General features: G+C 35.8%; 4 protein-coding genes across 4 annotated transcripts in view; 1 reads left to right on the forward strand and 3 right to left on the reverse strand.

Moving 5' to 3' along the window:
• The window catches only part of tmem145 (transmembrane protein 145), a 39,295-nt gene extending 28,418 nt beyond the window's left edge, over positions 1-10,877 (forward strand). The window contains exons 12-15 of the mRNA XM_056476161.1: positions 866-1,038; positions 4,041-4,161; positions 4,375-4,560; positions 7,340-10,877. Of these exons, the coding sequence (XP_056332136.1) occupies positions 866-1,038; positions 4,041-4,161; positions 4,375-4,560; positions 7,340-7,576 (717 nt within the window). The 3' untranslated portion in view covers positions 7,577-10,877. The remainder of the gene's footprint in view (positions 1-865; positions 1,039-4,040; positions 4,162-4,374; positions 4,561-7,339) is intronic.
• A 3,077-nt stretch (positions 10,878-13,954) lies between these two features.
• On the reverse strand, positions 13,955-15,159 carry mrpl17 (mitochondrial ribosomal protein L17). The gene is made up of 3 exons (XM_056475494.1): positions 14,772-15,159; positions 14,500-14,568; positions 13,955-14,284 (listed from the first exon to the last, which is right to left on the reverse strand). Exons 1-3 carry the CDS (start codon positions 14,943-14,945, stop codon positions 14,024-14,026), a joined length of 504 nt encoding a protein of 167 aa, XP_056331469.1. The 5' UTR covers positions 14,946-15,159; the 3' UTR covers positions 13,955-14,023.
• Positions 15,160-17,795: 2,636 nt separating this feature from the next.
• On the reverse strand, positions 17,796-19,154 carry LOC130243337 (trypsin-1-like). The gene is made up of 6 exons (XM_056475479.1): positions 19,050-19,154; positions 18,791-18,941; positions 18,463-18,713; positions 18,238-18,374; positions 18,051-18,152; positions 17,796-17,949 (listed from the first exon to the last, which is right to left on the reverse strand). Exons 1-6 carry the CDS (start codon positions 19,129-19,131, stop codon positions 17,902-17,904), a joined length of 771 nt encoding a protein of 256 aa, XP_056331454.1. The 5' UTR covers positions 19,132-19,154; the 3' UTR covers positions 17,796-17,901.
• Positions 19,155-22,408: 3,254 nt separating this feature from the next.
• LOC130243302 (trypsin-1-like) lies at positions 22,409-23,738 on the reverse strand. The gene is made up of 6 exons (XM_056475427.1): positions 23,629-23,738; positions 23,392-23,542; positions 23,053-23,303; positions 22,828-22,964; positions 22,642-22,743; positions 22,409-22,553 (listed from the first exon to the last, which is right to left on the reverse strand). The coding sequence occupies exons 1-6, from the start codon at positions 23,666-23,668 to the stop codon at positions 22,506-22,508; spliced, it is 729 nt and encodes a 242-aa protein (XP_056331402.1). The 5' UTR covers positions 23,669-23,738; the 3' UTR covers positions 22,409-22,505.
• Positions 23,739-24,198: the final 460 nt, after the last annotated feature.

The following is a 24,198-nucleotide window of genomic DNA, read 5'->3' on the forward strand; positions in this document are numbered from 1 at the left end:
TGTTTAGAAATGTGTTGAAGAAATCTTCTCTCTGTTAAACAGAAATAGGAAGAAAAAACAGGGGGGCAAATAATTCTGACCTCAACTGTATATGTGAAAAAAAAGATATAGAGGGCTAAACAAAAAAATAAAACAATATTAATTAATATTAATCAAGGAATACAGAGAGCAAGACAAAATATGCAATGAATGAGGAAAAAATGCATAAGAAATAAATGTATGGATGTGGTAATTAAAGCATGTACATCAGTTTATCAATTATATTTATGATACTTATGATAATAATAACAATAAATGGCTAAATAATGTAATTATTACAGATAACCCATACCCATAATATACAAAACCAGCATTGAAAATGTATAGATAACCCCAGAAAACAATCCATATACATAAATATATACATCTATTAATTTCCATATAACCAAACAGGGACTTCTCATTATCTTTGAACACTATCAACTGCCGTTTCCTATGCAGCACCTGAGAGCTACTCCACTCCATACATAATGTAATGCTGCGAGATGAAGTTACTCAGCATGAGCATGTTGTGCTGCTGTAGCGTAGTGTAATGGAAGCCGGCAGATAGACAGACAGATAGAGAGAGCGGAAAGACAGGTACAGAGAGTGACCCAGATAAGCTCACGCGGTATCATTGAAGAGCTCCTGTTGCGTCTGGTGTCAGTGTCACCCTTTACTCTAATGCAGCTTTAGATGTTTGGATTTGAGGAATGTTCCGCCACTTTCCACTTATGCAGCCTAACAGATTGTGCCACGGTCGGATTTAAAACCATCAGTCATACAGATGGGATGCCAAGGGCGGTGATTTCCCCATTCCCACTCCCACTGCGTGTGTGTGTTGTAGTTCTTTGATCCAGGCGAGGTGCTGTATGCTTATGACAGCCCTGCAGGGTACGGTCTAATGGGTCTGCAGCTGCTGGCGTACGTCTGGTTCTGCTACGCTGTGCTAGTGTCCCTCAAACACTACCCTGAAAAGCAGCCTTTCTACATCCCCTTCTTCACGGCGTACACTCTTTGGTGAGTTCTGATAGGATGATACTATAAACATGCAGAATTTAATACGCATACAAAATCAGATGCTGCACTTTATTTTTCTGCACTCTGTTTAATTTATTCAAAATATATTGTTATTGAAGAGCCAGAGGGAAATATTAATGGTTACAAAAGTACCGTTTTGATGCATTTAACAATTTTCCATGTAATGTGTTCCCCTGGCGCTAGCATTTTTACTTACATTTCAAAATTAGAAGTACCTCTATTATGCTCTTTCAAATATTACAATTTAATGTAGCTGTTTATGCATGTAAAAGGTTTGCAGAGGTCAAAGTGCATGATAAATGGACCTGTTTTCTCCCAAACAAAAGAAGATTTGTAACTCATTAAAAACTGGTGCTGTTATTACTGTTTGTGTCACTGTGTTCAAAAGTGCCAAGGAACACTCTTGAGGTGAAATTCCAATATGGTAATAGTTTTTCATTTATGAAACACATGTTGTAAGCCATTGACCATTCACAAATAATATAAATTTTATATCCTGACCAATCAGAGCAGATTACACTCACAGAGAGGAGGGGTTTAGAGAGAGACTAGATCCTTGAACAAACACTTTTATACAATGAGAAAAGAGGTCACTGCTATGACCACATTATTTATTTGTTTTTTTTGGCCTCTCATGGATGTAAATGTATTGTTGGTGATCTTTAAAATAGAACTAAGGACCTTTCAAATAGTGTAATAAGGGCTTGTAAGCATGTAAATGTAATGTAATGTGTATTTATATAGCGCATTTATCGTGTATGGCCATACACCCAAAGCGCTTCACAATCAGGAGGGGATCTCTCTACACCACCACCAGTGTGCAGCATCCACTTGGATGATGCAACGGCAGCCACAGGTCAACGGCGCCAGTGCACTCACCAGCTATTGGTGGAGTGGAGAGACAGTGATAGAGGCAATTCGGTGGGAGGGGATAATTACGAGGCCATGATCGTAAGGGCCAGTTGAGGGACTTTGGCCAGGACACCAGGGTTACACCCCTGCTCTTTACGAGAAATGCCATGGGATTTTCTTTAATGACCACAGTAAGTCAGGACCTCGGTTTAAGGTCTCATCCGAAATATGGCGCCCACTGACAGTATAGTGTCCCCTTCACTTTTACTTGGGCATTAGGACTCAGGCCACAGGTTGAGCGCCCCCTGCTGGCCTCTCTAACACCACTTCCAACAGTAACCTAGTTTTTCCCCATGTGGTCTCCCATCCAGGTACTGACCAGGCTCAGCCCTGCTTAGCTTCAGTGAGTAACCGCTCTTGGGCTGCAGGGTGATATGGCTGTGGCGTCAATGCAAATATCATCAACTCAAATTTCTCTGTACCCAAGCTTCTGCTTTATTTGTTTAATAATCTGTTGTGTTGTTGATACGAGTCGCAGGACTTGGATTTTATTTGAACTCCAGTCCCAAACATGATGACTTGTGACTTGACACAAAGAAGACCTGATATTGACTTTTCAGCTTAAAGAGGGTTAGAAGAGGGCTAAACCTAAGGTTTTAGCCCTCTGATTTGTAAAGACTTAGCAAATGTCAAGGTTATGAGTACTCTAGACCAGGGGTTACTTAACTCGGTACTGGAGGACCGCTATCCAGCAGATTTTAGCTTCAATCCTAATCAAACAACTGATAAAGCTAATGAATCCAGTTCTGGCTGCAACCCACAGCTTGATAACGTACTGCACCAGGTTTACTACATAATGGACGATCGCCGACACCTCCCCCTACCCTAAACCCAACCATCACAGTAGCATGGGCGTTACCTTAGTGAGCGGTACAGTGTCCACTACGTAGTGGACCTGGTCCAGTACGTCATCATGGTTAGACTGCAGCGAGGACATCTTGCTAGTTTGGGGAAATGATGACTCAAGACTGGGAGATTTAAAGGCATAGTTCACCCAAAAATTACTCACTTGTTTCAAACCTTTATGAGTTTCTTTCTTCTGTTAAAACCAAAAGAAAATATTTTGAAGAAAGTTGAAAACCTGTAACTATTGACTTCCATAGTATTTGTTTTTCCAACTATGGATGTCCGTACACAGATTTCCAGCTTTCTTCAAAATATGAAGTAATATTGTAAATAGTGATAAATATTGATAAGTAAATAGTGATAAAATTCTTATTTTTGGGTTAACTATTCCTTTTTCGGGACTTAGAAGTTGTCCTGTACTTCCCTTTCTTGATTTAGGACTTGACTTGAAACTTTAAGACTGCAAACTATAAGACCTATATACAAAAACTTCAAACTTACTTATAAACCAGTGACTTTGTCCAGCCTTCATTTGTTCTTCTCAGATGGTAATATGAAAGAAAGTAACTGTTGCTACTCACCGCTACTTATTGAACCTATTGCTTTAAAAAACAACTACAAAACTTAAGCTAATGCAATCATTGGCTTTGGCTTGAACTTCTAAATTATTTTGCATTGCTTATTGCCACTCTTAAATGTCTAGTTTGTGTTCCTATATTTGTACAGTGCTAAACTCTGTGTAATTAACACTACGTAATCAAGAATTTTTTATGGATATTTTGTCATACATCTGACCGTTGTATTTCCCACTTTGATTAAGTAAGTGCATCATCTAGGTTTTTCAAGTGCTTTTTTTCTTGTTTAGGTTTTCAAAGTGTACACTTCTCACACTATTTATACTACAGAGTGGCTCAGAATAGTTCACAAGTATGCAAAATGGGACACCTCTTGAGTGTGTGTTGATCCTAATAGCATTGGTTTGAAAAAAGAAATGTGTCGCCACCCGGTGGACATTTGACATAAACTGCAGTAAAATGTAGCACATGAACTTTGGGAAATGGACACAGCAATGTTAGTCTTTTCATGGGAACACACTGAAACTGTTTTTCTCTACTTTCACTCAAGATGCTGTTGTAACTCTCCACAGTCTTTGTAAAGCTGTAAAGAAGATTGACAGTACAAAGCTGTTGTTCCTCTTTTCATCCATTAATGTTTCACCATAGGTTTTTTGCTGTGCCAGTCATGGCTCTAATTGCCAACTTTGGCATCTCTCGCTGGGCCAGGGAAAAGATTGTGAACGGAATCCAACTTGGCATTCATCTCTATGCTCATGTCGTCTTCCTGGTATGATCATTGTTGTTGTTTAACCTTTTTATGGGACACTCATCAGAAAAACCCTGCAGTGATTTGAACTTAAATGACTTGTATGAAAAAGAATATATGATAATCAATGTCAATGAAGTTGATTATATGTACCTGATAAAGGCTTGATAGGTACATTATTTATTTAAGCTAGTACAATGATAAAATAACCCTGATTATATCCTGTGATTCCAGGCCATCACACGTCCCTCAGCAGCCAATAAAAACTTCCCCTACCATGTGCGTACATCACAGATAGGAATTCTTCTCTCCAGTCCTAAAGGCATGGGGGCAGAAAGCTTCCCTCATCATGCTTATGGGAATAGCTCCTTCCTGGGAGACTCTCAGCCAAACTTCACAGAGCTCTTCTCCATCCACTCAGTGAGTATTAGATCCTGTAGAGTAAAGAAAGGAGTTATATTTTCTCTTTATGTTTTATGAATATTAATGAATTAGATGGTAATGTATAATCACACTGGGTAGTTTTTTAAATGATATACGACTACACTTTGTACAATAATAAGTTCAGAATGTTCACTCTAATTTAGCTATTTAAGTTTCCCAAAAGGAAGAATCATTTTTGATTGCCCAAATAATTTTTTTTGGATTGATGTATTGCCGTTGATCATCCCTACATGACTATATTTAGGCAGTAGAGCTCTTTGCTGTGGGCAGCGCCAGGCTGTCAGTGAGTGTCTGTCATGCTAGTTTGTTTGATGTGTTTCACACAACGCCTCTCGTCAGACTCATGTCAGATATCTGCATTGCTAAGAACTTAGTTTTAACAACTTTAAAGGAGATTGAACCATCTGATTCCAGATTTTTTACATAGTTGTTTCTTGGATAAATAATGTCCTATCCTAAAAAATATATCAATAAGAAGTGCATTCATTCAGCTTTTAGAAATATATAAATCTGTTTCAAAAGATGGTTCAACATATACACTACTGCTCAAAAGTTTGGGGTCAGTAGGATTTTTAAATGTTTTAAAACAAGCTCAACAAGGCTGTATTTATTTAATCAAAAATACAGTACAAATTGTAAATTGTAAAATGTTATTGCACTATAAAATAACTGTTCAAAAGTAGTTTATCATTTAATTTAATCATTTATTCCAGTGATTTTAAAGATGAATTTTCAGCTTCATTATTCCAGTCTTCAGAGTCACATGATCCTTCTGAAATCACTCAAATGTTAATTATTATTATTGTTATTATTATTATTATTATTATTATTATTATTATTATTATTATTATTATTATTATTATTATTATTGTTATTGTTATTATTATTATTAGTATTATTATTGTTATTTTATTATTATTATTATTAATGGTAATGGTAATAAAAGCAATAATGACTGGAGTAAAAAAAAATACAATAAGAAAGTGTTTATTTAAAATGTAAAAAAAAATTAACAATTAAAAAAAATTTTTTACATTTAATAAATGCTGCCTAGATTAACAGAAAGTTTTTCTTAAAAAAAAAAACATGAAAAAAAAACTGACCCCAAACTTTTGAGCGGTAGTGTACACCTTTGTGAAAAAAGTAGCTTATTTTAGGAAGTAACTTGTAGTGTTCTAGCTACCTGTTTAGAAGTGTAGTTTGGCAGTAGCTTAGCTACTTTTTTCTGATGAGTAGCTTGTATCTTATCAAGCTACAGCTTCAGAGTAGCTTCCCCAATACTGCTAATCCCACCCACCCTAAAGCAGTACTAAACTGCAGCCAAGCCGTTCCAAACTGTGCTAAGCCCATACCTGTCGACATTGGGATGTAAAATTACAGGACAATAATTAATTTTAAATAATAGAATACATAGCAAACATTAGAAAATATTGACAAAAAATAAAAGGTTTAGCCTATTAAAATCAATGGCCTATACAGAATTTAAATCATGTTATAAAATAGTTTTGGTTCACTGTATTTAAATATTGATTAAAGTTACTATAGTTATTTAGTGAGGAGCAGTAAATGAATCTCTCATTTTGTTTTGTTTAATAACAGATGTGTCACTGTAATAATGCACAGATATAGGCTAAGGAAAGCATTCGATTACTTTAGTAACCATTAATGCTCATTTAAGAGAAAATTACTTGTGTTTAAAATAAAACAAGCAGGACGGACATGTTTACATATCATTAAGTGTATTTTATCTGTATCTGTTTAAACACACCCAAATCCCAAAGTGTTCACTTTTGATCCTCTTTAAATGGCGTGTAAGCTGATCTGGGAACAGTTTATCATACATATCATACATATCAACAGTGTCTGTCAGTGAGCGCTAATATATTCATTCACTGATTCAGTGGGTGCATATAAAGGGCGGCGACAGACGTACAGCTTTAATGGAAAGAAAGTAAATGCCAAGATTTTTATATTCATTTCAACGTGCTTTCAAGCCAAAATAAAGCGAAAGCACAATTCTATTAAACAGCTCTTGCAATTACATTTGAGATCAGCTCTGTGTTGATGGTACTTTCACTTTTCATAGAAAGATTATGGGAGAAATATAGCAAAATACTTAAACGGGATGATTGTGGGATAGATGGTACAAAAACAGGAGGGTTGACAGGTCCCAGCAAACTATTTTGTGTTTAATAGATGTCATCTAAATGTAGACTAATTGGATAAAACAAGGCTGTCATTAGACAAATAGTCAAATAGACAGATTAGACAGACTTTATATGCCTTGTTTTAGCCGAGACGACTGTTTAGACGTCTGTTAGACATCTATTAGATATCTTTTAAAAACAAAAAATGCTTGCTGGGGTATGGCTAAGCCGAGTCATATCATTCAGTGGAATGCACTATTACTGCAGCTCACCAGTTTTTCCAGGTCTTCTATCCAAGTATTGACCAGTCACAAAAATGCCAGAATTCAGTACGTGAGACCTGCAGAGTTCTAGCTGCTTTAATGACCGATATTTCTAAACTTTCACAAGAATGAATTCTTTATCATACACCCTAAGGCTCTAAAGCACCTACAGGCATTTTCAGAAGAGTGCCTGGAGTTTTTAGCTCTTCAACACCCTAAAGAATATTTAAAGGAATAGAAAGTTTTTGATGGATGTTGAGGTTTCTTCACGGAACAGTAGATGCTAAAAATGTATTTTTAATAGTTTTTTATGGCATATATTCCATATCATATTTTCCTTTTGAGGATCCTGTGAAGACAATAGATGAGGCGGTGGCTCGGAAGGGACAGGAAGTGCCAAGAAACAGCGAGCGCAAGATCATCACCACAACCGCAGACCTGTCGTCTACATTCTCCTCGCTTCCTCCACCAATACCACCACGCAGCTCCGCGCACTCTCCTCCTCCTCCTCCCAGATTAACATCCCACTTCACAGAGTATTTCAGTATGCAAGGGCCCACAGGGATGGGTTCCAATGCCTAGAGCGGCCCATGGAGGAACAGGCCATGCGGAAACTAATTCAAACATCTGCAAGGTGGAAAAGAGTTCAATATTTCAATAGATTATATTAAGGCAAGCGTGAAAAAGTGGAGCCATTTAAAAAAAAAAAAAGTTACCAAAACATCTGTATTGTTGAATTCGTAATAAGACACGCGAGCTGCAGGACGGGGAGAGAGTGGGATGTAACCCGCTCCTAAAAAATAAGAAGCAATAAATATTTCAGCGACAGGAGAGAGATAATATAAAGCCAGTGCAATAGAGTGACAGGAGACGAGTATAGATACTTCAATCTTAATGTGAAAGTAGGATAGCGATGTGTACAGTAAAAGTACAGTGAGCTCAACATATTTTTTTAATGCTTTGTTCATTTCAAGTGGTGCCGTTAATATTTGTATTTCCATGCCATTTTAATGCAACAGAACCAAGTATTCATCTCCCTCATGTTTTTACGTTTTTGAGAATTAATTTCCTATCATTGTCTGTACAGTAGAGATAATTTAGGCTTTTTTAATATATTTTTTATTCCCATCCACAGTGAAAACCGCTAGAGACTGATGTTAAACTGGAAGTACTAGGCAGTATTTGTAAACCATGCATGTTTGTGCTTTGTCTACATTCTGATATATTCAATGTAATTTTGGGTGTGCCTAGTTCTCCCAACTAGCAGTCCTAATTTTGTATGCAGTAAACACTGTTTATAGCTACAGTACTGTATGTAGACGATATTTAACTCAAGCGGATGATGAACGAAGACTTGACATGCCGTTCTTTTTGTATTTTTCATTCCATAATAGAGGTTTAGTCGGGAAAATGCAGAGCAGGGGTGTGTGGAGTACAAAAACTCATTTAACAGTTGAGTTGAGATTCAATTTCAGCAGACTTTGTTACATATTTGTACACGTAATAACACACACAGTGGATATGGAAATCTTTTATTTTGTCAGTGAGTAGAAATCGCCTCATTCAGTCCATTGGGGTTGTACTAGGGTTTGTTTACTTGAGTGTCTGATGAAATTATAGCTCTGCTCTTACAGAAACACTTTGTATCGACTGCATGGAGCACTTTACAGTTTCTAAGCCCTTATTATCATTGTAGACCCTTGAAAATCTAACCATAATGAAAAACAGTGATGTACAGTACAGATAAAACATAAAGAGTTTGTCTGTAAAATTCACTGCTTTTATTTTCTTTTTTTTAAACAAACAACCAGTTGTGGATCATATTTGTTATATATATCCTATATAATCTTGATTGACCTGCTTTAAATATAATCCTAGATGTAATAATGACATTTCTATTCAAAAGTTATTGTTGTTTTGTTTTTTTTATGAGAAGAACCACACTTGAAGAATCATCAAAGCTAGGTTCCCAATTTTTGTATTGACAGCTTTGGTCATTAAGTCACTTAATATTAAAAAATGCTGAACTTGATCTGTCTAAAAGCCACCAGAAAAGGCTTTTTCCATCTTTTAAAAGGAGAGTTCACACAAAAATGGAACTTCTGTCATCATTTACTCATCACATGTTGAACACAAAGGAAGATATACTGAAGAATGGTGGAAAAAACAGCTGTTGAGGATGGAATGGCATCTCTTGAAAGATCTTCATTCAAATGTTTAATTGTGTAGTGAAAAAGCAAACATATACATGCCACAAAACTATTTTCATTCTACAATCCAACCTTCTGGCTGTATGAAACACTTTTAAAAAATACAGAAAGAACACTGTAGTCAATTACAACTGTTTTCACAGATCAAACTGAGGAAAAAAATATGGAATCACACAAATCTGATAAAAATTATATGGAATCAGCGTGTACTTTGCAGTTTTAAAACAAAGAACTGTATCTGATTACAACTGCTAATTAGTCTGCAATTAAAAGAGTGCTTGCACACCTTAGTGAGGTGTTGAACCAAGCTGATTGGCATGACTCACGGCTCCACTACGAGAGAGGTCGGTTAAAACAAAGAAGAGGATTACCATCTTCTCAAAGAAGGTAAATCTTTGTAGAAGGTTGTAGAAGTGAAGCGTACTGGTTGACCACGGAAGATGTCAAAGCGTCAAGACCGAAAGCTTAAAGCAATATGCCTTCAAAACAGAAAATACACAACAAAGCAAATGAGGAACTAATGAGCAGAAAGTGGAGTCAATGTCTGTGACCGGACTGTAATCGCCTAAAAGTAAAAACTGTCATTACCATCTAAACAGAAAAGAACAAGGTTTCAGTGGGCTAAAGAAAGACAATCTTGGACTGTTGATGACTGGATATGGACTGACTGGAAAACATGCAAATTTCCACAATCATTAATAATATGGGGTTATATGTCAGGGAAAGGACAGATGGGAGAGATGACAGCCATTATAAATGCACACGTTTATATTGAGATTTTGGACACTTTTCTTCCATCAATTGAAAGGACATTTGGGGATGATGACATCATTTTACAGGTTGATAATGCATCGTGCCATAGGGCAAATTCTGTGAAAACTTTCCTACAGGAAAGACATATAATGTCAATGGGATGGCCTGCAAATAGTCCAAATCTCAATCCAATTGAAAATCTGTGGTGGAAATTAAAGAAAAATGCCCATGACAGGGCTCCAACCTGCAAAGCTGATCTGGCAACTGCAATTGACAAAGTTGGAGACAGATTGATGAAGAATACTGTTAAATACATGCATTAGACAATTCAAGCTCTTATAAAAGCAGAAGCAGAGCAACAAAGTACTAGTGGTGTTTTTATTTGCTGATTCCATATGAATTTCCTCAGATTTGTGTGATTTCATATTTTTTCCTTCTGTTTGATCTGTAAAAACAGTTGTAACTGACTAAAGTGTCCTTTCTTTTCTTTTTGTTAAGTGTTTAATACAGCCAGAAGGTTGGATTGTTGAATGAAAATAGTTTTGTGGCATGTACAGTGTGTTTGCTTTTTCTTCTACACAATTAAACATTTGAAAGAACATCTTCCAAGAGTGGCCATTCCATACTTTTTGCCAGGGGTTGTATAAGGAGAACCATTCAGTGTGAGTAAGTGATAAGGGAATTAGCTTTTTTGGGGGAGGTGAACTGTCCCTTTAAGTGAGTGTGTGCACATAGCAGAGAAGAGAGAGCACACTTTATGAATATATGATAGATATTAGCACATCACATTGGGGAGCACAGTAAGATTTAGTTTAAGCACATTTCTGTTGCACTGTTCATACTGAATGCATTTTAATAGTGTCAAATGACTTGGCGGTGCATACCTTTTTTGCCAAATTAAAATGGTCTGTTTTACTACACTGGCTTGTTTGTTTCATTGAGCAATGAAGGGAATGGGAACTGCTATCATGGTGCTTAAATCCATTTAAATGCGTGTATTCTGGCATTCCTTCATTAATCAAAGTAAATCTTTTCAATATGTATAATCTATACTTGACTATAGTTTGTATATCTGTCATTCTACACTATAAAAAAATTCTGGTTGCCTTAAATTTTTAAGCTGAATCAAATTAACTTTGTGAGTCGATTGAGCTTAAATCATGTTAAACTGACTTAAAACAGCTTGTGAAACTGATTTAAAAATTAGGTTAGAACATGATGACAGTTACAATGATGTAAAAACATATGCTGTCAGGACTAATTGATCATATATTTTTTACAGTGTACAGTCAATCAACTGCTATCATTAGGGTCTTTAGTTTTCAAAGATCCTACATTTTTCAGTGTTTAGAATCTATTTTCAAGTAATTATTTTTGCCAATAAAAACATAAAAGCAGAGTTTTTCCACCCAAAGTCTTCTAATTTTGATCAGATTCATATTTGTTTTTACTGATTTGATCAATTTTCCTGCAATATTTTGGTAATGCATTTTAACGTAAAACAATTTGTAGTTTCATTTTTGCTATTTAATAATAGACGTTAATAAGCAGTTTATGACTGCAGATACAAATACCCTGTTCTTGATTTATTAGCACATTTAAAGTGTGCTTAATAATTGTTCGTTCATACTTTGTTATTGATTAATTTTTCATGACTAAATCATCACATTATTTACACATCATTTGTATTTAAGAGTAGTTGGTGGTTTTTAAGATCATTCAGAATGAGTTAGTAAATTATTAATAAACTATTCAAATCAACATTTATATATTATTATTTTGGCATATACTAATAGTTCTTTTTTTTGTCAATAAATGCTTTATTAACTGAACTTCATCCAGTTTTGTGACCTTATTCAAAGTGAGGTTTATTTATGCTTTATAAATCCCCAATAAATGACAATTAATATGTGTTTCTTTATTTAACCAGATAAAAACTCATTGAAATCAAGATCTCATTTTCAGGAGTGACCTGCCCAAAAGGTCCACAACACAAGACTTATGAAAAAAAAATAATTATGAATAAAAAGTAAAGATAATAGAGAAAATACAGTTTAGTTATTCAGCTATACCACATTACAATATGTTAAAAACACATGCATTGAGAAATGGACTGTTATTGTTTATTATAAATGATAGAGCAAAATGATTTGATTGAGATAACCTTAGAAATTTTTAGTTCAGACGAAAGAGTATTCCAGGATAAGGGAGTTATTATTATTATTATAATAACGGCATTATTAAAGGCTCGCCTCCCCATTTCAGTTCGAACCCGGGGAGGAGTCAAATGATAAGATTCACTTGAACATACGGCATACTGGCTTTTTGACCTATGAAGAAGGGAATTTAGGTATAAAGGCACCAGATCCAGAAATAGGCCAGAGTCATCCAGTGGCTGTACCTTCTTACATTCAGTGAAGGCCAATTAGTTTTGGCATACAATTCACTATGGTGAGTTAGTCTACAATGTTAAAGGCAATCTTTGCAATCTTATCTAAAAAGTAAAACTACTGTAAAGTTTAAACATTGCTGAATAACAGGAGTGTCAAAATATAACATAAAATTGGATAAAACAACTATATAATAATTTACAATATATTATAATACATTTCAAAGTACTTTAGCAATATTTAAACTGTAGAGTAATTTTATTTTAGTTAAGATTGCAAAGATTTATTTTTCATTTGATAGTTTTATTTGTGTTTCTTAAAATGAATAGAAATTAATAAAGTCGTTTGTTCTTTTTTTCCAGTTTAGAATATAAAAAAGTCTTTAATTGTCATTTATAAGGGATTTATAGAGCATAAATAGTCCTCACTAGATTAGGTCACAAAACCGGATGAAGTTAATAAAGCATTTATTAACATACAAATTAACTATTAATATATGGTCACCTTGGAATTATAAATTCTATCTGCGTTCTGGATAATTTTGAGATATTGAGCTTCAAAGTTTTTTCATTCCATGTAGCAAACAGTATATGTGTAACATTTGTTTTTTAATTTAAAAAGTATTAAAATGAAAACAACTTATAAAAAACATTCCATACTGTAAATAAACTGTCATTTAATATGTCAATAACTCAATTTTGACAAAAATGTCCTGAATAATAAGATATGTAAATGTTAATCTGAATGGTGTATTAATCATTTACTTACACATTCTGAACAATCTTTAAAACTCAGCAACTTACAAACTCAACTGGTTTGTAAATAATGCAATACTTAATTTAGTAATGAAAAAATAATAAAATATGAAAATACAATCATTAAGCATCTTAAGAGTCAAGAATAGAACACTGTATCTGCAGTTATAAACTGCTTACTAACATCTGTTAATGCAGAGTCAATACTTAATATGATTGATAATGAATTCACTATTTGCTAATGCTTAATAAATTATTCATAGTGTGTAGTTATAAAGTGTTACCAACTAGTCTCGTGTTACACTGGTTTTAGAAATAAAAATACATTATATGGGTAATAAAAATATATTATTGCTATTGATTATAATTAGAATATTCAGTAAAGACTGTTTCATGAAGACATTTTTAAATGTCCTTTTCTAAACATATCAACTAAATTGGGATTAGTAATGTACATTGCTAAGCTCATTAGTTATACAACTTTAAAGACAATACTTTATTTTGGGGTTTTTTCAGATTACAGATTTTCAAATAGTTGTATCTCAGTCAAATATTGTCCTCTCCTAACAAAACAATAATAGATAATTAAATAAATATCATAAATAGAAAATGCATGCAGTTTTCATGTGATGTACACATTTAAATTTCAAATCTTATGACCGATTCTGTGGTCACAAATAATGATTTGTCAGTTAAATACTAAAATTAAGTGTTTACATTTTCACAATATAACATCTTCCTCAAAGTTTGATAGTTTTACTAAACATGTAGGGCCATTTACAGCAAATATTATGCATGGGACACACTACAGTTAGTGTATGTGCAAATGTACTTCAGCATCAGAGAGCCATACACACAAAACAGATTTTTTATTAAATCTATACTGGATTATAACATGAAATGTACAAATACAGTGCGATATTATGAGTCCTTTTTCTCTGTGGCCATTTGAGCTTTTTCTTCTCGGTATCCTTTCAGAAGTTGGTTGACCAGGTTCAGTTCACTGACACGTTTGACGGGGTACAGCGGTGGGAAAGGGTTGCCTTTATACTCCAGCACAGCCATGGCTGCTCGGTCCAGATTCTCTCTGTTAGGAAGACGAGCCATGTTTGTGTATCCTCCAGTCTGATTCTCAAACCTTACCGCCAGCACTTTGAAAAGTTTGGGAATCAAATCTTTTTCCTGAATGGGAAAATATATAAAACAATGTGTATATATATATATATATATATATATATATATATATATATAGAGAGAGAGAGAGAGAGAGAGAGAGAGAGAGAGAGAGAGAGAGAGAGAGGAGAGAGAGAGAGAGAGAGAGAGAGAGAGAAAGAGAGAGAGAGAGAGAGAGGTTTAAAGTGTGTATACTGAAATGTAAATAAATAATAAAAACATACTGTGAGCCAGAAATCAGCCAGTTTCATTGCTTTTTCATCCGTATCTCCTTTTTTAGCATAATCAATCAGCTAGAAAAAAAAAACAAACAAACGTTAAAACATCATTCAAGTTTTTAAAAACATTTAAAATTTCCCTAGTTTTAATAGTCTTTCAAATGTAAAATATACCACAATTTCTAGACATTTAAACATACTAATATTTTAGTATTTACTATAATATTGCTTATAAACCAAAACCAAGTACTGAACTTAAAGCAGGCTTGTGTACTTGCCTTCTCGGCGTAAAAGCGCACTTCATCGGCTCGAGCTTTGCCTGTCTCTATTCTCTCATGTCGCACAAGACCAGTCAGTAAATTCCGCAGAAGGTTAATTCTGGACTCCGGTCCGAGTCCCATTTTACGGGCCACTCGGCCATGAGAAATCAACGCCCGCAGCGTGAGCCGCATTTCAAGATGCGATGAAGGACACCAGTTCCGAAAATAAAACCCCTCTATCACACAACGCGATATATACTGGATAAATAAGTCAAACTCAAAAGAGCACTGATATGTTCATCATTTGCATCCACTTGAAATAAACATGCGGTTTTACTTCATGTAGGAAATAAGATGATCTTACAGGTGACAGCAAGCAGCACTACAGAAGAGCATGTGCGACAGTTTGACGGGTCCGGAATGAAAAACAAGATTTGAGAATGGTTCCGCATTCGAATATTGCAAGAAACAGATGTTAATTTCACGCTTATGATAACTTTTTTTTTTACTAGATCTGGAATAATGATGTTTTATAAAACCGTAGTCTGAAAAGAAAACGTAAAATTGTAAAAGTAAAAAAAAAAAAAAAAACTAAAACACATTTGTGAGCAGCCATTAGGCTACTTCGATTTAGCCTAGCTTCTAAAAAACTTTTGAAAATTCAAGATAAATGCAAAAAAGGAATAAATATTCTAAGATGTTTAGCAGGAGTAGAGTGAGGAGCGACCCGACATGCATTGCAAAGAGTATATTGTGCTGTGATAAGGCCAATTTTACATTATGGCAGAATAGTTCACAGTTCAGCATCTAAATCTCTGTTACAAAAAATTGTGTTATTCAATCACAAGTATAGGAAGTGTGGCGTTTCAAACATCACCCGTTTCAGCAATTCAGGTGAAAATGACAAAGCCATTAAAGTATAGGACACTCATGTTAAAATTGCATATTGGAGCTCTGTAAGAGGGCATGCATATACTCATCCAGTAAAAGCAGTATTTAACAAAATGTTAGAAACATGAATATATCAACAACAGGAGTTTCAGCTGGAATGGAGAATTGGAGGCCATGAAACTAGGAATAGATCATTAGTAATACCAGCTACACCTCCTTGATTGTTTCAAATGCCACTAGCTGATATACAGTAAAATCAATGATAAGAGCAAGTGTATTTCTAAAGAGGAACTAGTTAAAAAATACTTGAAACAAAAATATTCTAATCGTATATAGATACTGATGAGTCTAAAAACCCAGACAATGGGTATAACAGCAACATTCCAAATCATAAACATGGTGTTTCAAAGAGGTTAAGCAATTATATTTCAGTATTCACAACACAAATGATGACACTTTTAATGGCTATGCAGGGCTGGAACTCAGAATTAAAGGGAAGACATCTTTATAACATCCAATCTAAAGTGGGGAAAGAAAGGAAGGTATATGGGAACAGGAAGGAAGGCACTGTTATAACTAGGCTCTGTATAGGTCACTCCAATCTAAATAGTTCACTGCACATGATAGGGAAATGCGAAACAGATTGCTGCAGTCATTGCAGGAAAACAGAAACAGTTGAGCATATGTTAATAAAGTGTGAAGCATATAGAAGAGAGGAACCAGCTTATTAAAAAGTTAAGAGATTTGGAAATTAATGTAATCTCAACCAAAGACATATTTGAAAAATGCACAGAAACAGCCAAAGGTCTTTGATTTTCTTTTAAAAAATTAGAGGAGTACAGGTTTAATCAACAGGATTTAATTTTATTATTATTATGTTTTTAAATAAATAACATACGAATATGCAAAGAGTTTTCCGCTCATTGAGGTCTCACACTCCAACACAGCAGGTGTTGCACCTTTAGCTGGTTTGCCACCCGCCATTAAACCAAGAAGAAGAAGAAGAAGAAGAAGAACCTCTGCTGTTGCCTGACATCATGACATCAGTTTCCAATTTACTTCCACCTTCATCAGCAAACAAGATGACTGCAGAAGTTTAAAAAAAAAAAAATGTAACATGACTCATTTATTCTCAGAAGAACTGTGGTTAGGTGTCATGGTTAGTCTGTATAACAGCCATTTGATCTTCCACTGTTCCTTAAAATCACCAGCCTTTGTGAACTGTGGCTACACAAAATAACAATAGCGAGATTTTCAGTGACACCACCATTAAAGTGTGTAGTCGCTGCTAAAACCGGCCCACCTTTAGTAGTAGCTATGGATTTCATTGTTTGGGAAATGTCAGCTCCATACTGTATGCTTCCTGTATAGCTACTGTAGCCTATGTGTCGGTGGTCAGCAAAAATCTTGCTCTCTTTTTTGTACAGCATTCATCATCTTGTTTGTTTTGCTGCTTGTATGTGGATAAAGCAGAAACATTTATATTCAGTGAGGCTACAAAAGAGGATGTGGTGCATCTGAATTTCATTCATACTATTACCTACATTCATTTAAAGGCTACAACATTTTTGAATGGTTGTGTAAAGGCACCCAGATTGAAAAACTGGCCAAATAGCAGATTTAATATTAGCAAATTATTATTATTATCAGTGTGAAATTCAATTTAACATTAAGCTGATCACAAAATACTGTATTTCTTTTTTTAGATGAGGTCAATGTTGATTCAGTTCAGTTCAGTACCGGTGTCAGTGTTGTAGGATGTGATTCAACAGTATGGCAACTATACTGACCCCAGCAAAGTAAGTGGAACGTAACAGTGGCACTGAACCCAAACTACAACAGCTGACAGAAATGCAGAAAAATAAAACCTTAGGACAAGTCAGGTTCAGTCACGGGACCATTTCTCATCTGAATTTTCCACAAGAAAGATTTTGGATGAATAACTGCTTTTTGGTTAATTTAACTGTAATGAGTCACTAGCTATCCAGTCTTTCATAGCAGCCATACATTATGTGAGTTTTGTTTACTGAATCATCAGCGTAAATGTGAAAACTATTCTCATGTTTTCTAATAATATATCCCAGGGTTATCAAGTACAGTTTGAAAAGTAGTGGTCTGAGAATTTGATTGATGAACTTGGAGAAAGCAGGATATTTTTGAAAGTTTTTATTTTCACACAGGATTTTATCTACAAACCAAAGACAGACATTGCAGATGAATTGCAGATATAGAAGCTGTATGTGATCAAGAATCGGCTTTAGTTGTTTCTCATGGTGTCAGCGATCCACTGGCTGAACATACAGACCTTGAAGAAAAGAGAATTCATAAAAGTCAGAAAACTTCTTCATATTATATAAAACATTATGTTTTGTAACAGTTGTTAAACAACAACTATTACTACATTACCTTGCCGTAAACACCAGGATTATCCTTCTGAGCGCAGCCATAACCCCAGGACACAATACCCTGAAGCACATTGTTGCACACCACTGGACCACCAGAGTCACCCTGAGCAGGACAAACATAACAGCTGCTTATTACCAAAAGCTCAGTTGATATTTGTATTTCAACAGCATTTTATATTGTTCTCTACCTGGCAAGAGTCCTTTCCTCCCTCCAGATAACCAGCGCAGAACATGGTGTCGGTGATCATGCCAGGGTAGGAGTTTTTACAGTCGCGGTCAGAAATGATGGGGATCTCCAGACACTGAAGCTTGTTGGAATCAGCAGCTACAAAGAAAAGAACCTAAATGCAGTAAACTGTAGTGGTATGATCATGATGTCTGCAGGAAGTAACATCATGAAGCCTGTCACTCACTGGAGCTCATGGTGTTTCCCCAGCCAGAGACTCTGCACATGGTGCCGTCAGCAGCACAGCCATTGGGCAGGGCCACAGGCTGCACAAACTTGTTGAGGGTGGCAGGCTTGCTCAGCTTGATCAGCATGATGTCACTGTCAATGGTCCAGGAGTCATAGTTGGGGTTGCGGATGACCTTCTCGGAGGTGATGAACTGCTCAGTACCCTCATTAATGACGATGTTGTGCTCGCCCAAACGGACCTCCAAACGTCTAAATGACCAAATCAGAAGTTGGTAAGAGCTGTGGAGACTCAGATATATGAACTTGTTAATGAAGACTTCACTTACGACTTGTAGCAGTGAGCAGCAGACACAACCCAGTATTCGCTGACCAGAGAGCCACCGCAGAAGTGGTAGCCAGAGTTCAGAGACGCCTGCCAGGGCTGGGAATTAGGCTGGCACTCATATCCACCAACAATCTTGTCATCATCCAGAGCAACTGCATCAAATGTGAAAGTATAATTAGTATACAAACTACAATTACCTGCAAAATGAGTTAAGTGAAATTTGTATTTGCTGTAAATTGATGAATAGAGTCTCTACTCACAGGCAGCTCCAAGGAGCACCAGGAACACCAAAGACCTCATGACTGCCGATTGAACCTGTTCGTTGATAGACTCGCATCTCATTCTGAGTATATATAAGACTGTCTGCCTACTGATCTACGCCCTGTGGCTTGTCATTGACCAATCAGCTGCAAAGGTCTATCTGAAGTCTGATAAGTTTCTGCTATCATTGTGTTTCTATGAAAAGGTACAGTATCATATCTTGATTACTTTAATATCAGTGTAAATTTACTATTTGGATTAAGATATATTGTTGTGTTTTTTTTTTTTTTTGCTTAATTTACACTACCAGTCAAAAGTTGGGGGTGAGGTTTTTTAAATATAATATTATTTTTTAAAGAAAATTATTTTGTTCATGAGACTGGCATTTATTAAATGTAAAAACAATTGCTAAATATTTATTAAAATTAAATGATAAACTAGTTTTGAACAGTTATTTTATAGTGCAATAACATTTCACAATTTTACAATTTGTACTGTATTTTTGATTAATTAAATACAGCCTTGGTAAACAGGAGAAGCCTTATTTTAAAACATTTAAAAATCCTACTGACCCCAATCTTTTGACCGGTAATGTATTTCTAAAAAGTGAACAGTTTGTTATACATTTTTCAAAACATAAAGCCTAAGCTTCCAAAGCCTAGCATTGAAAATCCGCCTGAAATAAAAAGGAAATAACAATATTATGAGAAACAATGTAGAGAATTGATTGCATTTTAAACAAACTGTGAAGATTTGCTTTATTGAAGGCTATCAACAGTTCAGATTTGCCAATATGTAAATGTAACATAATAACTTGTTTCTACAATAATTACTTTTTCATATATTTTACAGTTAACAGAAAAGCAGTTTTTGCTTGTTAAATCCACTAAAGTTGATCATTGTTGATCATTTGATCATTTGTGTGTATGTTGCTTTGGTAAGTAATGTTATGCTAAAAGCATTGTGCATTTATTTAAGCATGCATTTGCTAACGTTTTGAATAAAGCAACAAAAAATGATGTGTTGCAGATTTGGAGACTTGCTTAGCCTTAACATTAAAAATCCTCCTGCAATAAATAGGCACTGATAATCGGAGGATCAAAGTAGACCATAAGATTATATTTTTAGATTAAATCAGTATATTAAACAATAAGCAATTTTCCATTACAACCAGGGAAATGTAGCAGCTGTGCTGTTGAATGTTCATTTTAGACTTTGCAACCTTGACAGCAGGTTTAACCCCCCCCTAAAAAAATATCAACAGCTGTCCATATTCTCACATGTGTTTTGCGTCTGTACTTGTACATACTGTATATACTGTGTCAGAGCCATGTCCACATGGCAGAAAGGTACATTTCTGAGATAATATAAATCATACCAATAATGACATTTAACCACAAACAATTAATGTGAATAATTAGCAGCTAATCGTCTGATTGCAAGCATGATAATTATTTGCATATTATATAACTGCATTTGAAGGTAAGGAGATGCATTATGTCAATGCTTGGCTAAAGACATGTATATTTACTAATCTAAATTCGAAGAGTGTCTTAACTTTGAGAATTAAGGAAGGCTATTCCAAAGTTTAGGGCTAAGTATATGAATATACTTTCGTGAACTTTGTTATTAGCAGAGGGCCTATAAGACAGAGCCCTGCAGCACACCCTTCTTTACTTAAGTTCTAGAATTGGGCGTCACAGTGGCGCAGTGGGTAGCACGATCGCCTCACAGCAAGAAGGTTGCTGGTTCAAGACCTGGCTGGGTCAGTTGTCATTTCTGTGTAGAGTTTGCATGTTCTCCCCATGTTATTGTGGATTTCCTCCGGGTGCTCAGATTTCCCCCACAGTCCAAAGACATGCGATACAGGTGAACTGAATAAGCTAAATTGGCCATAGTGTATGTGTGTGAAGGCAAGAGTGTATGGGTGTTTCCCAGTGTTGGGTTGCGGTTGGAAGGGCATCCGCTGCGCGAAACATATGCTGGATAAATTGGCAGTTCATTCCGCTGTGGCGACCCCTGATTAATAAAGGGACTAAGCCAAAAAGGAATGAAATTAACTTCTAGAATTCCCTGTTTAAATGTTAACAATGACATATAATTAAAACCCTCCTAATGCCTGTAACTGAAATCCAGTACGCTTTTGTCATCCACCCCTGAGTATGTCATTTATCTGTAATGTTGAATTCATTAATAAGATCAACTACAGTAAAACTAGACTATAGTGAGATGCAGCTGTGGTCAAGTGCAGGTCATTTGTCATTTTGTCGTGTACCTTTGCTGTTCTATGAGTCCTTACTGAATTTCTTCATATTTTATGTGGAGGAGCACTATTAAGGAGACTGTGAGTTTTTGGAATAGTTAAACATAAAAGGAAGATTTAAAATGGGTTTGTAATTTGCTAATTCAATTGGATCTAGTTTTCATTTCATAATAAGATGCCTAATAACTACCAGATTTAAAGATCTTGATACATGACCTAGAGAAAATATCAAGAATAGGTATTCGCTCTTTCAGTAAAGTAGCGGGTGTGGGATCTAATAAACATGTTGTTGATGCAGATGCAGTGCTGCTTATTCAGCTCTTTCTGTCCTAGAGCTGTGACGTTCTGCAATAATCACGTAGTGATGATAATTGGAGCTGAATCATAAGATGCTGTGTAAACTTTTTTACAACTAAACTGCGTTGGAATATCCAGTTCGGGTGATGTCTGTTTGTTAATCTAGCCACAGTAAATGAAAACCCATGGATTGTATTATTTTCTCTGAATTTTCAGAGATGCTTGGCCCTGGTAAGGCTTCATTCTGAATCAATAGTATCTGGATGCAGCCTTTATGATGCGAGCTGAGATTGCATTTTTTAGGGATGCAATGTCAGACACAATGCACTCAATGGAGGTAGTGGCGTCACTGTGATGAGTAGGGTTAGGGGTGGGGTTAGATGAGCACATTAAAAATCATTGCATGCAGCTCAGATTGCATCTGCACCAGGTCTGCATCCAGACCCCTTCTGAATTGCTACTTGAGTTTTTCTCTGCTTGTGTTCATGGCTATAAGTGTCTTAAAATGTAAATATGTTTTTGTATAATGTAGAATTTCCCCCACATTTTTTTTTAAATGACAACTGATGACAGAGAGCCTAATTTTGGGTATTTCATTTTCCCAATGTCTGAGATCAAATGATTTCTTGATTACTTATTTATGTTTGTTTTTAAAAATATTACAAACTTAAACTGAAGCTGTAATATTTGCTTCCTGACAGATTTCTAACACTTTGTTGTGTTTTTGAGTTTTCTAAAGCAATGCAGACCTGTTAAAGTATTTAAAAGTGTTAACTGACAAACATGAATGAAGCAAAATATTTTGAAATGACTTTATTTTCACAAGTGTTATCTCCAAAACAAAGAAAATGGATGTATTGCATATTTGGAGGCTGTATGTGACTTCAGATCAGGTTTAGTTGTTTCTCATGGTGTCGGCGATCCACTGGCTGAACATGCAGACCTTAAAGAAAAGACAACATGATTCATAAATCAAATATTTCATGTTACAGCAAACACACAGTTTTTTAACAAATAATAGTCTACATTACCTTGCCATAAACACCAGGATGATTCTTCTCAGCGCAGCCATAACCCCAGGACACAATACCATGAAGCTCATTGTTGCACACCACTGGACCACCAGAGTCACCCTGAGCAGGACAAACATAACAGCTGCTTATTACCAAAAGCTCAGTTGATATTTGTATTACAACAGCTGTTCATGCTGTTTTTACCTGGCAAGAGTCCTTTCCTCCCTCCAGATAACCAGCGCAGAACATGGTGTCGGTGATCATGCCGGGATAAGAGTTGTTACAGTCGCGGTCAGACAAGATGGGGATCTCCAGACACTGAAGCTTGTTGGAATCAGCAGCTACAAAGAAAAGAACCTAAATGCAGTAAACTGTAGTGGTATGATCATGATGTCTGCAGGAAGTAACATCAGGATGCCTGTCACTCACTGGAGCTCATGGTGTTTCCCCAGCCAGAGACTCTGCACATGGTGCCGTCAGCAGCACAGCCATTGGGCAGGGCCACAGGCTGCACAAACTTGTTGAGGGTGGCAGGCTTGCTCAGCTTGATCAGCATGATGTCACTGTCAAGATCCCAGGAGTCATAGTTGGGGTTGCGGATGACCTTCTCGGAGGTGATGAACTGCTCAGTACCCTCATTAATGACGATGTTGTGCTCGCCCAAGCGGACCTCCACACGTCTAATTGACCAAATCAGAAGTTGGTCAGAGCTGTGGAGACTCAGATACTGTACCTGTATATGAACTTGTTAATGAAGACTTCACTTACGACTTGTAGCAGTGAGCAGCAGACACAACCCAGTATTCGCTGACCAGAGAGCCACCGCAGAAGTGGTAGCCAGAGTTCAGAGATGCCTGCCAGGGCTGGGAATTAGGCTGGCACTCATATCCACCAACAATCTTGTCATCATCCAGAGCAACTGCATCAAATGTGAAAGAATCATTAATACACGATCACCTTTTTCAATATCGTCTATAGTTTTACCATTAGTGAATCTCTACTCACAGGCAGCTCCAAGGAGCACCAGGAACACCAAAGACCTCATGACTGCTGATTGAACCTGTTCGGTGAAGGTCTCGTTTATCACTCCATGTATTTATAATACTCTCAGTCCATTAATCCACGCCCCAGCGGCCTACCATTGACCAGTCAGCTCCAACAGATCAATCTGAAGTTTGATAAGTCAGTACTATGTTTTCATAAACTTTAATTAACTTAACCTTACAGCATTACGTTAATTAACAGCGTTAAATTAACCTTAATTACTTAAATGTTGGTACACTATGTTAAAGCAGAATTGCCTCTCTAATGACACCCAGAGTACATTGTATATTGTAAAATATATTTCCCTAAATACAGATAAATAATGCGTATAACCTAAGAGTGAAAAGCAACATGGAACAGAAAATACTATTACTATTACTTAAATATAATACTAAAGAACAAATTACAGTAATATTTTTTAAATGAAATAGTTAAAGACTTGAGAGTTTGTGCATAAAACACTTGTCAGTTTCTGATGCAGCTAGTGAGATCCAGCAGCTGCATATCTTGTTGAATATGTATAATTTTAGG

This window comes from Danio aesculapii, chromosome 16, assembly GCF_903798145.1.
Source record: "Danio aesculapii chromosome 16, fDanAes4.1, whole genome shotgun sequence".
In the NCBI taxonomy this organism is placed as follows: domain Eukaryota; kingdom Metazoa; phylum Chordata; class Actinopteri; order Cypriniformes; family Danionidae; genus Danio; species Danio aesculapii.